The following is a 17,039-nucleotide window of genomic DNA, read 5'->3' as shown; positions in this document are numbered from 1 at the left end:
TATCCCCAGCCCCTACATTATGATTTTATTTCTCATTAAAGTTTATTTTGCAATTTATAAAATGCCCAACAAGCTGGGTTGCTGGTGGCTCATGCTGGTTATCCTAGCTACTCAGGAGACTGAGATCTAAGGATCAAAGTTTGAAGCCCAGTCCAACAGAAAAGTCTATGAGATTCATCTCCAATTAATCAGCAAAAACCCAGAAGTGGAGGAGTTGCCCAGGTGGTACAGTACCAGCCTTGAATGAAATAGCCAAGCAAGAGTGTGAGGCCCTAAATTCAAGCCACAGTACTAGCATGCATGCAGGCACACACACACACATGCACACACGTGAACTCAAGAAACAGGTTATCTATGGGAGAGGATTAGAATGTATGTAGAGGGAAGACAAAGATGGAAACATTTAAAAATTATACTTTTTTAAAAGCATAAACATTTTATAAAAAAGACCATCTAATTAAATGGAATGTTCTATTTCTGTTAGGTGTTAGGAATATGGATGGGTTATAAAAGATATCTTTCCTGCCTTGCTGAGAGACAGAGAAATTAATCTACTGGAATAGAAGACCTACATGAAGCCTCTGTGAAAATTAAAGAGAACAAAATAATAACCAGGAGTGGATTAAAAACATATGTTGAACAGAGAAGAAATCTGGGTTAGGTTTCTGGAAGATATAAGTTAAACCAAGAGCCATAATGGAGGCCAAGAACTTGGGCTTATGGAGAAAGAGAAGGAAGTGGAGGGGCTAATGATATGGAGTGGCCTGAGAGGAAGCACGGAACACGATGGGCACAATTTCTTGGCTGGATTGGTAACTGGCTGTGTATCACAGTGTATTCAGAGCCAAGCCACTGTGGGTCCTAGAGTACTCCTAATAAAAGAGCAAAGGAGGACCTGTACTTTTACCTCTGATATTATTTGGATATGTAAATATGTACTGTTATTTATATTGGTGGTAAAGGTAGAAAGAATCATGTGGAGATTTTGCACTGAATTAACAATGGGGTAGGGTAAGACATGTGGCTTAAGCAGGACACAGTGCTTGCCTAGGAAATAGAAAGGCCTGTGTTCAAACCCCAGGAAAGCACACACACACACACACACACACACACACACACACACACACTATAGAAAGATGGAAACATTTTCATGGTTGATTTCAAGAAAACTAATTCTTTGGACTTAAGCATTTCTATTGGTTAAAATATTTGGAGTTTTATAGGAAAAAAATCTTAATTCTTTTCCTTTTCTTTGTAGAGTTTGAAAATTTTGCGAAACATGAAAAAAAGTAAGTTTCTTTGTACTTATTTCTAAATAATTTATATATATACATATATGGATATATGTCACTTTTACAATTATGCCATTTTTCTTTCTATAACCACTTTGGGTAATATCATGCCTAAAGAGAGTCACCATAGGGTCCTTGGATCAGAACAGCCCTCAGGCCTGTGCTCTGCCAGGCTCCACAGTGCTAAGGTGTGAGGACTAAGGGTGCAAAAGTTTCCTGTTTACAGGCAGAATCATCAATTCAGCCCCTGTACTTGCTACCCATACTAAGATCCTGCCATAAAGTATGTTACTTAACATTCCTAGAAGTCTAACCTCAGATTTTCTTTGAAAATAATCACAGAAAAGGCATATTGTAAAACAAATGTGTTGATTTAAGAAAATAAGTAAATTGTTGACACATTTCCATTTTTGCCAAGTATTTAGCAGTAAAAATCTGTCCCTTATTATTTTTCTATATTTTAATGAAAATAAAACCCACAGATAGGCCCAGGCACCAGTGTCTGACACCTGTAATCCTAGCTACTCAGGAGGCTGAGATCTGAGGGTTACAGTTCAAAGCCAGCCTGGGCAGAAAAGTCTGTGGGACTCTGATCTCCAATAACCACCAGAAAACCAGAAGTGGGGCTGGGTACCAGGTGGCTTAGTGGTGCTTAGAGTGCTTGCCTAGAATGCATGAAACCCTGGTTTCCATTCCTCAGCACCACATAAACAGAAAAATCCAGAAGTGGCGCTGTGGCTCAAGTGGTAGAGTGCTAGCCTTGAGCAAAAAGAAGCCAGTGACAGTGCTCAGGCCATGAGTCTAGGCCCCAGTACTGGAAAAAAAAAATAATGGAACTAGAGCCATGGCTCAGCGTGGTAAAGAGCTAGCCTCAAGCCAAAGAGCTTATGGACAGTGCCCAGGCCCTGAGTTCAAGCCTCACAATTGACAAAAAAAAACAACAAACAACAAAACCAAAAAACAAAATAAATCCCACAGACCTTTGAAACTTTGGAAACTGACCTAAACATCCTTGTTTATAAATGCAATGTATGTAAAATATGATAATAATTTGATCTATTTAATAATCATAAAGGAATAAGCAGCTGTTGCTATACTTAGAAAGAAAACTTTATTATAAAGTCTAAGAACATTTCTTGGATCTAGATGTTTTTTTTTTGGTCCAGCCTGGGGTTTGACCTCAGGGCCACAGTGCCACTTCTGGTATATGGTACCAAGGAATGGAACCCAGAGCTTCATGCCTGCTAGGCAAGCGCTCTACCACTAAGGCACATTCCCAGCCCTCGATAGGTCTTATCTCCACTTAGTAGCTACTTTGATTCTATGTTCTTTTGCAAATAAGAACAAATCTAGCCTCTCAAATTGATCCTGAAGGTTTGAATCTTAACACCCATACTTGCCTATGTGTCCATCTCCATATGGTTTATGACTCTAGGATGCCATAAGTTTTCTCTGTAGCCTGAATCTTTTACTGGACTAAAGTGTAAGTTTTAAATTAGTATTTTTATCTGTCATGTCATTCATTAAAAGTTAGTTGAGCCTACTAAGCACCAGACTTATGTAAGGCGGGTACACAAATAAAATGTTGGCTTTTAGGGATATATGGAACTTAAGTTCACTAACACATACACAATAACATTACAATTAACTGCAATAAGAAATAACTTACTAGGGAAAACAAGAGTATGATAGAGAACAGAAGGGAATCTGTGAATCCCTTTCAAAGGAAGTGACAACTGAACCTGACATGAACAGCCAGGCAGGCAAACCACAGCAAGATTATTCCAGGAAGAAGAAACAGCATATTCAAAGTCTCCATTTCGGAGGTGAGTATTGTATATTGTAGGAAGCCATCATAGCTGCAGAGTAGTAAGTAAAGGGCAGAAAGAAGTAAGGCAAGATGGAAAGACAGAGGAGTAGTAGATTGATATAGGTCATGTTAAATGTTTATTCTAAGTGCAGTCAGAGGCCATATAGGGTTTTAGACAGAGATGATATATACTGTACTCTGTTTTATAAAAAGATCACCCTGGAATGAATTATAAATGAAAAGAGTAGAGGCTGTCTGTAGATCTAAATCACAATCATTTATAGTTGCAAAAAAAAAAAAAAAGTGGCTGGAGCCAGTCACTGGTGGCTCATGCCTACAATCCTAGCTACTCAGAGGCTGAAATCTGAGGGTTGTGGCTCAAAGCCAATGGAGTCTATGAGACTCCAACAAGTATGACTCATGCAATAAAACACCAACCTCGAGAGAAAAAGCCAAATGAGCAGGGCACTGGTGGCTCACACCTGCAATCCTAGCTACTCAGGAGGCTGAGATGTGAGGATCAAGGTTTGAAGCTAGCCCTGGCAGAATAAAGTCCATGAGGCTCTTATCTACAATAAACTACTAAAAAAAAAAAAGAAGCCAGAAATGGTGCTATAGCTCTAGTGGTAGAGTGCTAGCCTTGAGCAAAAGTAGCTTAGAAATAGCCCCAGACCCTGGGTTCAAGCCCTGGGACGAGGGGGAGGCCAAATGAGAGAAAAAAGTGTTAAACTAAACTAAATGTGTCTTGGGATGTGAAGAGATCCCTGAAATAGAGGATATATAAGAAAGATTTTTTTTCTTCTGTCTGACATAAGGACTGGAACTGGGTATCTGACCCTTATGCTGACTGCCCAGTAGTCTACCACCTGACCCATACCTTCAACATCTGCAAAGAAATCTTTTAAAACATATGCACAACACATACAAATGAAATCATAGCATGCACACACACACTTTTTTTTTTTTTTTTTGCTAGTCCTGGGGCTTGGGACTCAGGGCTTACGCACTGTCTCTGCATTCTTTTTGCTCAAGGCTAGCACTCCGCCACTTGAGCCACACACAGTGCCACTTCTACCTTTTTCTGTTTATGTGGTGCTGAGGAATTGAGCCCAGGATTTCATGTATGCTAGGCAAGCACTCTACTGCTAAGCCACATTCCCAGCCCACACATATTTTTTTTATTTGATATTGATACATTTGAGTACTAATTGTTTGGGAGAAAATGTTTAATGTCAGTAATTATGCAATTTGTATCTGTATTCATGTTTTCTCTTACATCTTTTTCCTTTGGTTATAGGCATCTGTAATTCTAACCCATCAACCAAGCCAGCAGAATCTGTTCAGTCAGAAAACTCCAGTTCCTTTGTGAAATTTGGTATGGACTTTATTTTATGGCAGTTTTTAAAACTGTTTAACTTAAAGCATAAGAAACATACCTTTCGTATTATTTATGGCTGCATGTATAGTCATATTTATAGTTCTTTCCAAGTTACCTTTTTAGTATTTTATTTGTATCAGTCATGGGATTTGAACTCAGGGCCTGGGTGTTTTACCTGAGCTTTTTCCACTGAAGACTAGCGCTTTACCATGTTGAGTCACAGCACCATTTCTGGTGGTTCATTAGAGACAAGTGTCTCACAGACTTTCTTGCCTGGGCTGGCTTCAAACCACATCCTCAGATCTCAGCCTCCTGAGTAGCTAGGATTATAGGCGTGAGCTACTGGCACCCACTACTTTTTTTTTTTTGCGCCAGCCCTGGGCCTGAGCACTCAGGGCCTGAGCACTGTTCCTGGCTTCTCTTTGCTCAAGGCTAGCACTCTGCCACTTGAGCCACAGTGCCACTTCTGGCCATTTTCTATATACGTGGTACTGGGGAATTGAACCCAGGGCTTCATGTATACGAGTCAAGCACTCTTGCCACTAGGCCATATTCCCAGCCCACACCCACTACTTTTTAACATCTCAAATAGGATTGAATTGTCTAGCACATGTGGAAAATAAAGCTAGGAGAAAAAATTATCATGCTGGCATGTAGAGTAAAAAATATGACTAACCAGACGAAGAAATTTTGAAGCTGTGGTATTTGTTCCCATCTACAGTAAACTTATAAACCAAGTGATAATTTAAAATGTTATATAACTTTAAGTATTCCATTATTCTATGGACAGCTATGATATAAAGCAAATGCTATAGTTTTTTTGTAAGTAGTATACCATTAATTTAGGATCTTGCTAATGAAATTGTTATTAGCATAGGGCTGGGAATGTGGCTGAGTGGTAGAGTGCTTGCCTAGCATGCATGAAGCCCTGGGTTCCATTCCTAGTACCACATACACAGAAAAAACAGGAAGTGGTGCTGTAGCTCAAGCCGTAGAGTGACAGACTTGAGCAAAAGGAGCTCAGGACAGTGCTCAGGCCCTGAGTTCAAGCCCCAGGCAAAAGAATGTCATTAGCAAAACAGCAATACCTGAAAAGATCTGGGAGACCTCAGGTATCTTAGTTCTTTTGGGAGTGGTGCTTAAAGATATTACCCCTCCTTTTTTTTCTTTGTCTGAGAGCAGAAGTCAAACTTGGTACCCAGTGCTTTTGCTCACTGACTAATGATCTACTGAGTCACACTTCCAACTCTGGTATTACCCTTATTTGCATGGTCAAAATTAGATTGCCACCCATCCAGACTGCAGGTGGCAGGAAGAGGGAGGACATGAAAGTGTGCAGCTCCCACTTCCTCCTCTTCTGGGTTTACTCATTGGCCTGCAAGTGGCAATATCAACCAACCCCTGTTCCCCCGAGGAACGTTTACACACAACTAAGTTGTCAGGAGGACTGGGGGCATCGATTATAGCTCCAATATAATTTTATTTCTGAAGAAGCAGAGGCAGCAATCTTTATCTCACTTGGAGAAAATGTTTAACTAGAATCTCTTTCTTTAGTCGTAAACCTTTGTTTGGATTAACACTAAGATTTCAAGTGTTATAATTAAAAATGTACAGGTTCTATGAAATTAACATTTAGTTGAAAGCATTAGTCTAGGATACTGCAGAAACTGTGAAAAAGCTCCCCAACGTTGCCTGTTCTACGTTCTACATTTCCTGTTTCTTTCATTGCTTTAAACCAGTGATACCACTTGAATAACTCACGTTTTACCTAATACAACAGTCTGTGACTGACATGAGCATAAAAATCAGAGATGTTTTCGTGTTCTTCTCAAAAGATTTGAATAGTTTATCCATTTATTTCCCTTGCTCCTTTTACATTAAAATTTTTAGATATCTCTTTCCTTTAAATTTTTTAAACATCAAAAGGTTGTACAGGGGTTACAATTTAACCTGTCCATCTAAGTATTCGATGCTTCTCAATTAGTCAGACCTCCCATTACTCTCCCCTCCCATTTGCTCCTTCCCCCTCAAGCTCACTTCATGTTTCCACTTCCTGACACATCTGTACATCCAGTGTTCTGGTACATTTGTGCTTCCTTCCCTTCTCCCTTCATCTACTGCCATCCCCCTACCCATCCTATCCCAATTTATTGTTCAGATTTTCCCTGAATTCACATACATGCAAAACTAGAGGCATCACTGGAGAACTGGCCAGTTAAAGAGAGTGAATGTAGGTACTCCTTCTCCAAGTCAGGTGTTGTCTTCATTTCTGTGCCCAGCCCATGTGGATCACAGGTTAGCTGCCTACACTAATGAGAAGAATTTGGGGGGGCGGGTAGGGGAGGTCCGTCATGGGGTTTGACCTCTGTGCCTAGGTGCTATCCCTTAGTTCTTTTGCTCTAGGCTAATGCTCTACCACGTTAAGCCACAGGGCCACTTGCAGTTTTCTGGTGGTTAGAGATGAAGAGTCTTACAGACTTTCCTACCTGGGTTGGCTTTGAACTGCCATCCTCAGATCTCAGCTTCCAGAGTAGCTAGGATCACAGGTATGAGCCCCCAGCCCCCAGCTATTTATGTATCCTAAAATGTTTTTCCTTCCTTCTCCTTCTTCCAGTATTAGGGTGGTTTTAATTCATCAGGCTTTTGTGCTTGCTACATAGAGCTACATCCCTGGCCCTCTTTGTTGTTGTTGTTGTTGTTTTTCTCCTTTCCTTTTTGCCCACACTTTCATTTCTGGTATAGTTTGTGAAGGTTGAGATTTAAGCAACAACTTGAGTGGCTACTAGGTTATGAAGAATCTGTAAGTTTTAGGGATATTTTTTAGCTTTCTGTTCAAATCTTTCATTTCTCAGTAAGTCCCTAATTGCCAATGGGAAGCTGTTTTGGAAATATACTACAAAGGGGAGGCATATATTGCTGAAGAAATACCAAAAAAAGTCCTCAACCTGAAAATCTTTTAAAGTATTCTCAAATAGACTTCATTATTTCTTGTAAAAATTTTCTTCAACTAGCTTCTTTGTGGGAGTGGAGGGATGAGTTTGAGGATGAAAGAGAAGTAAAAAGTTACTTCACTTGTTTTATAACTTTTTACTTGTTTATCACTCTTATTTTTCTAAGCTTTTCAAATACAGTCTCAGTAAACCAGGGATTTCTTTGATTATAAAGAAATGTAATTGGATTTATTACAATAATGTACAAGTAATACTACTTAGTTTGTGAAGCTTAAAAATTTTAAAGTTGTGTTGATTAGACAGTGAGTGAAAACCAAGGTGTATACATGATATATATTAAGTTACCAAGGGCTACTATAACTATTGTAACTAGGGCTTGTCACTCATTATTAAATCTCTAAGTGCATTACAGATTTTAAATATTAGCATTTGGGCCGCGGTGTGGCCCAGCAGTAGAGTACTTCTACCCAACATGTATGAAGCACTGGACTCAATCCCCAACACTGCTCCCATTCAAATATATAATTATCATTAAACTTTAATTACTATAAAGTCTTTATAATCTATTACTAAATTGATCAAAGATGCTGTCTAAGTTTTTGAAAACAATCTATATATTTACATATATGATTTTACTCTAAAACCCAACTATCTATTCTAGACACAAAAAAAATCTCTCTTTTTACTGAAGTTTATGTTTGTTCCCAGGTTTTGGAAATCGTTTCTCAAAACCCAAAGGACCAAGGAAGCCACCACCAAATTGGAATGTTTAATACAACTATGGATCTGTAAAAACATAGACTGCAAGTGCATCTGTAAATAAAGTTACCAGAATACGGATTCTAAAATAAGTTCTCTATATTCATATCAAAATATACTAATGCATTAATATCTTTTAACATAAAAGCAACGTATGAAAAGATGTCAGTAACTTTTTTCATACCATTTTCAGTGGGTTAGAAACTACTCCCGAAAGTTTGTCACCTGAGTTTATGCAGAGAATGATCTGTGAGACACACTTTTTTTGGTGCCAGTTCTGGGGCTTAAACTTAGGACCTGGGTGCTGTCCCTGAACTTTTTTACTCCAGGCTGGTGCTCTACTAGTTGAGTCACTTTGGCTTTTTGGTGATTACTTAGAGATAAGCATCTCATGGATTTTCCTGACCAAACTGGCTCTGAACCATGATCCTCAGATCCTGAGTAGCTAGGATTCCAGGCATGAGCCATGGTAGAACCACTCCCCCCCCCCCGCCCCCCAGTCCTGGAGCTTGAACTCAGGGCCTGAGCACTGACCCTGACTTCTTTTTGCTCAAGGCTAGCACTCTACCACTTGAGCCACAGTGCCACTTGGGGCTTTTTCTATATATGCGGTGCTGTGGAATCAAACCCAGGGCTTCATGTATACGAGGGCAAGCACTCTAGCACTAGGCCATATTCCCAGCCCAGAAACTTTTTTTTTTTTGGGGGGGGGCTAGGCAATCAAAGATTTTATGTAAAATTCAGCAAATCATTGCACAAACTATTTCCAGGAATTCAACTGACACTTTCTTACCTTTACATTAAATGTAAAGTTGTCTGCTTTTTGTAATTTTTTTTCTTCTACAAAGTTTTTGTTTTACCAGGGAACATTAGAGTCAAGTCAGATTTAGAAATTTGCTATTGTTATATATTCAATGTAAAATGTTTGCTTTCATTTTATAACAGAGTTTGGGGGAGTCTTATTTGTATTATGTGAAGAATATTGAGGCTAAAATACAGATTTAGAATCGCTCTGAATCTGATCATTAAAAGCCTAGTTTTAGCTTTAATTTGCTCATCTAGATTTGTTTTTGTTTGGTGAGATGGCTTTGCTACATCTCTCATATAGCCTTTTTGTTGAATATTCTATTCAGCAGCAACTATAGTCCTTAAAAGCAGAGCCTCTGCCTATCTACACATGACTCTGCACCAACCCTGTGTGTACAAGCAAATGTAAGGTAATTAGCATAATACCTTCTACACAGTAGAGACTAGATATAGACTTTTTTTTTTTTTGGCCAGTCCTGGGCCTTGGACTCAGGGCCTGAGCACTGTCCCTGGCTTGTTTTTGCTCAAGGCTAGCACTCTGCCACTTGAGCCACAGCACCACTTCTGGCCATTTTCTGTATATGTGGTGCTGGGGAATTGAACCCAGGACCTCATGTATATGAGGCAGGCACTCTTGCCACTAGGCCATATCCCTAGCCCCTAGATATAGACTTTTTAATGGCCCTTACCATTTGCCTCCACACTTTCATTTATGAGGCATGGTCAGGGTATATACACTTGGAAAGAGCTCAGCTTTACTGATGGAAAATCACTTGGTGCTTTGCTTTTTTCCATTTTCATTTGGTGATATCTGTGTCCCAGAAGCACTTTCAAAGCAGCCCTTCCCCCCTACCCCCCTCAGTTGTGTGGTTAGAACTCAGGAACTGGGTGCTGTCCCTAAGCACTGCACTTTGAGCCACATGCTACGTCCAGCGTTTTTGGAGCAGTTTATTAGATAAGTCTCACAGAGTTTCCTGCCTGGGCTGGCTTCAAATGGTAATCCTCAGATCTCAGCCTCCTGAGTAGCTAGGATTACAGGCGTGAACCACCAGTGCCTGGGATTATTTTAATTTCTGCTTTTTTTCTGTCGGTCATAGGGCTTGAACTCTGGGCCTGGTCCTTGTCCCTGAGCTCTTCAGCTCATGGCTAGTGCTCTACCACTTAAAGCCACAGCACCACATCTGGTTTTCTGATGGTTAATTGGAGATGAGTCTTACTTGACTTTCCTGCCCAGGCTGGCTTTGAACAGCAATCCTCATATTTTCTTTTTCCTTCCTTCTTTTTTTTTTTTTTTTAAACTTATTTTAGATGGAGCTTTGCTATGCTGGTCTTGAACCCCTGGGCTCAAGTGATCCTTCTGCAGCATGGTCTGAGGGCAGAGACTAACCCACCATGGCCAACATTAGTGTAAGACTTAAAAATATGCCAAGTATTACATCTCAGTTAAATATCTACATTGCCTTAATATAGTATAAAGCTTCTTTTAAAATCTTACCTTGTGGTTGCAGTATAAAATTACTGCTTAACAATAACTGTTCCCTATTTTTGCCTAAATATAGTAAATCTCACATATCATTTCAAATGTTGTGGAAACCAAAGTAAGATAATAAGTGCTATTTAAGAGAATAAAATGTGCAAATTACAGTAATCTTTTTTATTTGGATATGCCAATGGGCAAGAGATGCAACTACATTCTAGATAACTGAATGAGTTATTTGATTACTAATTCTAGAAAAGTAATGAAGTAGCAGCTGCCCCCCTCCTTTTTTTTTTTTTTTTTTCCTGTGACACCCTTGGGGCTTGCCTGGTTGCTATCCTTGAGCTCTTTTGCTCAAGGCTAGTAGTGCTCAACCACCCACTTGAGTCAGCTCCACTTGAAGCTTTTTTGTGGTTAACTGAAGATGAGTATTACAGACTTTGCCTGTGTTGGCTTTGAACCATGATCCTCAGAACTCAGACTCCTGAGGAGCTAGGATTGATTACAAGTGTGAGCCACTGGCATCCAGCTTTTGGTGGTAACTTTTGTTTGTTCACAGAAAATGTACTAGCCAGGAGCTAGTGGCTCACACTTGTAATCCTAGCTACTCAGGAGGCTGAGATCTGAGAATTGCAGTTCTAAGCCAGCCCGGGCAGGAAATGACTCATGTCCAACAAACTGCTCAGAAAAACCTGGAAATGGCGCAGGGGGCAGCATCCAGGGCCCGGGCCCGGACTGGCACGCACACACAAATATGTCCTACATAAATATATGCCCTTTATACCCAATCAGTCACAAGTTCTGCTACTTTAAACATATAGATTTGCCTTAAGAAAACCTGATATTGCAAGTTTAATTTTTTTTTTTGGCCAGTCCTGGGCCTTGAACTCAGGGCCTGAACACTGTCCCTGGCTTGTTTTTGCTCAAGGCTAGCACTCTGCCACTTGAGCCACAGCGCCACTTCTGGCTATTTTCTGTATATGTGGTGCTGGGGAATCGAACCCAGGGCCTCATGTATACAAGGCAAGCACTCTTGCCACTAGGCCATATCCCCAGCCCCGCAAGTTTAATTTTACATAGCAAGTTAGTGGACTATTCTTATCACCAGGATTCACCTTACTTCCCCTAAATATTTGCCGTCATCTTATTTATAACGTATAAGTATTCACACCTCTGCATCTTTTATTTAGGATAGGGAACCAAAGATACATTGTTCTTGTCTATTGCATTACAATGTACACCCAACAGGTGGACACTAAACTTAATAAAACAAAAAACAAAAACCAAACTTCCCTGCAGTAGAGCTCATTTAGCTTAACCGCGTCGGTTCCTCTCCCGTCGTCCTGCCGCACGGGTCCTCGAGAACCACGGGCCCCGAGGCACTCCCAGTGCTCGCAGGCGTTCTGACTCCGAGCAGCAACCGTCCCCCGGTGAGCGGAGGCTCGCGGAGCACGGCCAACGTAAAGCCTTGGAGCGGGGCTTTGGGACGGACACCTGCCCGCGGCTTCCCCCCCCCCCCCCCACCCCGTCCTCCGGCCCCAGGCGGCCGGGAGCGCAGAGCCCGTCCGACCCGGCCCAGGGAGCCTCCCCCACGCGGCGGCGTCCCCGCCGCCCCCGCCGTTACCATAGCATCGGCCCGGAACTCCCCTTCTCCACCCGCCCCCCCCGCCCCCCGCACCAAACAAATTCTCCACGGCCGGCAAAACCGCCGCCATGTCCACCCGCCACGAAACCTCAGGCGCCCGTCCTCGACGGTCGGGCTCGGGTGCTCTGACCTCACAAAGCTCGCGCGAGGAAGAGGAAATCTAAGTTGCCATGGCGACCGCCGGCTCCAGGAGCGTGACGAAGCGGCACCGGAAAAGGGTAACGCAAACGCGCCCCCACGAGACTCAGAAAGCCATTACCTCCGTCTGGGCCGTTAGAACGGTTGGCCGCCACTCACGGGCCGGCGGCGGCGGTTGCGTCGCAGCCCGAAGCGTGACCCGGCGCACGCTCCCCTCCGGCTCCTCCACTCACGGAGCCGAGCCGCGGCGGAACTACGACTCCCAGGAGGCCTTGCGCGGCCAGGGCGTTGTACGATAGCGGCGCGGCTGGAGAAGCCGGCTCCTCCACTCACGGAGCCGGGCCGCGGCGGAACTACGACTCCCAGGAGGCCCTGCGCGGCCTGGGCGCAGTACAATAGCTGCACGGTCGGAAAGGCCTCGGCGGGGAGAGACCTCAGCGGAGACAGGCGCCGCCGCCGCCGCCACTGCAGCTCCCGCCGCCGCCGCCCCTCCCGCCGCCGCTCCCGCCGCCGCCGCCCCCGCCGCCGACATGTTTTGCTCCGCAGTGAGGACCGCCAAGTGGAGGGCGGGGGAGAAACTGCAAGGCCCAGCGGGCCGTGCGCGGGCGGCGCTTGCGCGGTGCGCGGACGGGGGGACGGTCGGGCCATTTAAATGTGTGTTTGTGGGCGAAATGGCTGCGCAGGTCGGAGCGGTGCGCGTTGTACGGGCGGCGGTGGCGCCGGAGGAACCGGACAAAGACGGGAAGGAGAGGCCCCTCGCCGCGGCCGCGCCGCGGGGCGTGAAGCGGCAGCGCCGGGCGAGCAGCGGGGGCTCCCAGGAGAAGCGGGGGCGGCCGGGCCAGGACGCCCCCTTGCCTCCCCCTCACCGGCGGCGTCGCAGCCGCCAGCCGCCCGGGCCGCCGCCGCCGCCCGGCGCCGCCGGCCCCGGCCCGGGCCTGCTGGAGCCTCTGCTCCTGCCGCCGCCGCCGCCGCCCCCGCCGCCGTCGTCCTCGCCGTCGCCGGCCCCCGCGGGGCCCGCCGTGGCGGCCGCGCTCCCGGGCCCCGGGACCTCGGCCCTCTTCACCTTCTCGCCGCTGACGGTGAGCGCGGCCGGGCCCCGGCTTAAGGGCCACAAGGAGCGGCACCGGCACCACCACCACCGCGGCGCGGAGGGCGACCCCGGCGCCTGCGTCCCGGGCGATCTCCTGCACAAGGACATGCAGGAAAACGGCGAGAGGACGGGCGGGGCGCCCCTGGCCAAGGCCCCCAAGAGAGGTGAGAGCGGGCGGCCGGGGCGGCGGGGGCGGCAGGCGGGCGGGCGGGCGGGCGGGCGGCCCGGGTTCCGGGCGCGCTGGGTCTCGACCTCGCGTTCCCGCGGCCGGCGGGCGCCAGACCCCGGCTGACTCGCACCGCGCTGCGTCCCCACCTCGGTCCTCCCGTACCCCTGCCCACCGGCCCGGCGCCGCCGCGCTGCCCCCACCGCTGCCCGCTGCGTCCCCTCCCGCTCGCCCGCCGAGCCGGATCCCGGATCCCGGGCTTCGGCCCGTAGACCCCGCCTGACCCAGTCGGGGCCGAGCTGTCAGTCCCGTCCCACCCCCCCTCCCCGCCCCCCACTTGCGTTTGAGCCGCTGCTGGGAAGGCTCACGCTGAAGAGCCCTTCTCTCTGCCTTCTTGCCTGGAAATGTTTAGGTTTTCCTACCCCTACCCGCTGCTCCCAAAGGGGCTCGGGCCTGGTCCAGGGCTCTGGAATAAGTTTGAATTTTTCTAGAGGTTACCCAATTCCGGTTGTCTTAGACTTCTGTAAGCTTAAAAAAATTCCACGATTAAATGCTGCCTATCTCTCTTTTTTTAAATCTAGAGGTAAAGATCGTTAACAATTTTTTATATTGTTGGCTCGTTTGATTCTTAGAATAGGGACCGAGGAAGGCTTTTTTCTATCTTTTTGGATCCTAGGAAATAGCCCAGTGCCCGTGAAAAGGAGGAATTGTGTGGTAGGTTGTAGAAGCAAGGATTCCAGTTTGGTTTATTTAGCCTGTCCAGCACAGTTTGAAAGTCTGTAACATCTCGGTGATACTCAAGAATGCCTAACCCAGAAAGTGTTGAACTATCCTAGAGAAATTAGACTGACCAAAATTGGTGGTTTCCTATTTCCAAGTAGTATTTATATTTGTAAAAGAAAGGAATACTTTTCAGTATCACCAATTGTTTGTATTTTATAGATGACTTTGTGTAACTTGTATCTTCTCGGGATTTTAAAGCTATTTGTGGGTTTTATTACTTTTATTACATGTTATGTGTCTTACATATTACATGTTAATATATTAATGAGGCAGTCTTTATATCTCAAGTTTTGAGAGTCCACATTCTTTCCGTGTCTATGGTCTTAATTTAGGTCTAACCAGTATTTTTGTGTGCTGGTTCCAGTAGTGGTGAGGTCTGGCCCAAATAATCACTCAGTGCTTCTTAGAGAATCTTGTCATCCTTCGGTGGTATCCAGCTCTCATCCTCAGCAGCGCTAGCCAGCTGATAGAGGGCTGGTTTCCATCACTTATGTGATGTGTCTATTGGTCTCTTTTGTTGTCACCTATTCCCCACCCTCCTGTTTGTCTATACAGAGCTGAGGGGTGGGGGGAAATCTAGCAATCGCTGAAGTTTGTGTTGTAGAAGAACAAGGCCCACCATAAGGCCTATGTAAATGAAGTCACAGTACCAAGTACAAAGTCAAAACATTTTCAAATGAATCATTGGCATAATAAGGAATACAAAGCAGAATCCTGAAGCCAAATTCAACCTTCCTCGTAAGCCACATGATTTGTTTTCTGTCCATACTCATTTTTCCACTCCTTTGCCCACCCTTTCTAGATTGCAGTAACTGGGTTGAAATCATCAAGGATCTCCCCCCTAAACTTCTTCTATGGGATGATGGTGGCAGGTGGCATGTGGTAATTTACACTGTGCTCTAGATATTGGCTCCATGTTCTTTTTTTAAAGAGAAACAAAACCAAGTCTTTAATCCAATACTGGTGGATAGAATTCCTCAGATGATGGAAATGTTCTAGTCTGTGTCTCTGCTGTTGAATATGGTAGCCATATGTGGCTCTTATAGACTTGAAATGTGGCTAATGTGATTTGAGAACCTAAATTTCTTATTCCAATTTGTCATTGGCCACGTATGACCAGTATATGAGGAAGACAAATGGGTTGAGACAGGCCATTTCAAACATTTGCTTTTGACTGAGAGTTTGGTGAGTTAAGTATTCTGGGGGAAAAGGGCTCCCTGGTTAGAAGCATTTGGGAAAACTTGTATACTGAAGTATTCTAGGTTATCTGACAGTGCATTTTAAGAGTTTTGAAAACTTACATAAAACCCAAACTGGTTGCACATTGTTATTTAGTCCAAGCTTTTGCACAGACTTTCTAGTTCTTGTGTTTATTTTTGTTGTTTGTGTGCAGGAGGTATGGCTCTGGAGTTAATTTGAATTTAAATCATGGTTCTACCACTTCAGTATGATGAAGAACAAATTACTTTTTACCTCTCTCTGTCATCTTTAGTCTTGCCCTGTGTATATTGGGGCTGTAGTGTTTCATTTTTATGGTGGTTATGTAGATTAAATGGGGATAATATATGGAAAGTACTTAAAATAGTGCTTGTCTCATGACAGACATTTAGCTAAAATGGACTTTTGCTATTTTACTATGCTTTGTCCTTGGAACAGCTCTAATATTTACACTGGATGAAATATTATTTTTGCCTGTACTCTGGTTTGAACTCAAGGCCTTCAACATGCCAAGTTTGCTTGTATGGCTGGTACTCTACTACTTGAACCATTCTTCCAACCTGCCTTTTTGCTGGTTACTTTGGAGATGAAATGTTCCAGACTTTGCTTCCCAGTTGTCGTCTTACCTCCATCCTCTGGATCTTATACTCAAGAGTTTTTAGAAACTTTTTATTTTGACAACAGATTCACAGAATATTGCAATAACAGCTGTTCTTACCTATTTATTTTCACCAAGGGGTTATTTTTTTTTCTTTTTTTTGGGTGTTGGTACATGGACTTGAACTCAGCCTGGTACTGTCCCTGAGCTCTTTGCTCAAGGTTAGTGCTCTACCATTTAAACCACAGCTCTACTTTCTGCATTTTGTGGTTAATTGGAGATAAGAGTCTCACAGACTTTTCCTGCCCTAGCTGGCTTCAAACTGCGATCTTCAGATCTCAGCCTCCTGAGTAGGTAGCTAGGATTACAGAGGCGAGCCACCAGCACCTGGCTTAAAAGTTGGTATTATATAATACCAGCATCAGGAAGTTGATCTTTCTACGTGGTGTATGTGTAGCTCTGTGCTGTTTTATCACTTGTACTTACAGAAACCACCATGCAGTCAAGGAATGACTATTCCATCTCCAAAGAGATCCCCTATCCCTCCCCATAGCAGGGGTGGGAACTTCCAGGCCATGGACCATGTAAGGCCCTCCAGAGCATTTGATGTATGGTGGAACAGGCAGACATGCTTTTCATCTTCTGACCTCCCTCAGTAGAAGCGTTTTTTTGGGCCAGTCTGATGGTACTGAGATAATTTTGTGTGGCCTCTGAATGTTACAAACATCTAAACGGCCTTTGGCAGAAAAAGTTTCCCTTCCTCTTGCTTATAAGCTGTAGGCATTTCTCCTGTCTCCTCATCTTTCCTGTCATCCCTGACTCTGGCAACCACTGATTTCGTCTCTATAATTTTGTTATTTTGGGAATATCGTATAAATGAAATCATACTGTATGTAGTATTTTTGAGATTGGTTTCATCCACTCCGC

The 17,039-nt window shown here is 44.3% G+C and overlaps 2 protein-coding genes across 3 annotated transcripts in view; both read left to right on the top strand.

The window, feature by feature from the left end:
- The window catches only part of Ptpn22 (protein tyrosine phosphatase non-receptor type 22), a 42,549-nt gene extending 34,273 nt beyond the window's left edge, over window positions 1-8,276 (top strand). For both annotated transcript variants that reach the window (XM_048363573.1, XM_048363572.1), the window contains 3 exons: window positions 1,259-1,289; window positions 4,400-4,477; window positions 8,140-8,276. In XM_048363573.1, coding sequence (XP_048219530.1) covers window positions 1,259-1,289; window positions 4,400-4,477; window positions 8,140-8,204 — 174 coding nt within the window. In that variant the 3' untranslated portion in view covers window positions 8,205-8,276. The remainder of the gene's footprint in view (window positions 1-1,258; window positions 1,290-4,399; window positions 4,478-8,139) is intronic.
- A 4,381-nt stretch (window positions 8,277-12,657) lies between these two features.
- The window catches only part of Rsbn1 (round spermatid basic protein 1), a 47,953-nt gene continuing 43,571 nt past the window's right edge, over window positions 12,658-17,039 (top strand). The window contains exon 1 of the mRNA XM_048363207.1: window positions 12,658-13,511. Coding sequence (XP_048219164.1) covers window positions 12,788-13,511 — 724 coding nt within the window. The 5' untranslated portion in view covers window positions 12,658-12,787. The remainder of the gene's footprint in view (window positions 13,512-17,039) is intronic.

Source organism: Perognathus longimembris, chromosome 15, assembly GCF_023159225.1.
Source record: "Perognathus longimembris pacificus isolate PPM17 chromosome 15, ASM2315922v1, whole genome shotgun sequence".
In the NCBI taxonomy this organism is placed as follows: Eukaryota; Metazoa; Chordata; class Mammalia; order Rodentia; family Heteromyidae; genus Perognathus; species Perognathus longimembris.
The sequence above is the reverse complement of the archived record's forward strand: the minus strand, read 5'-3'. Positions and strand labels throughout refer to the sequence as shown.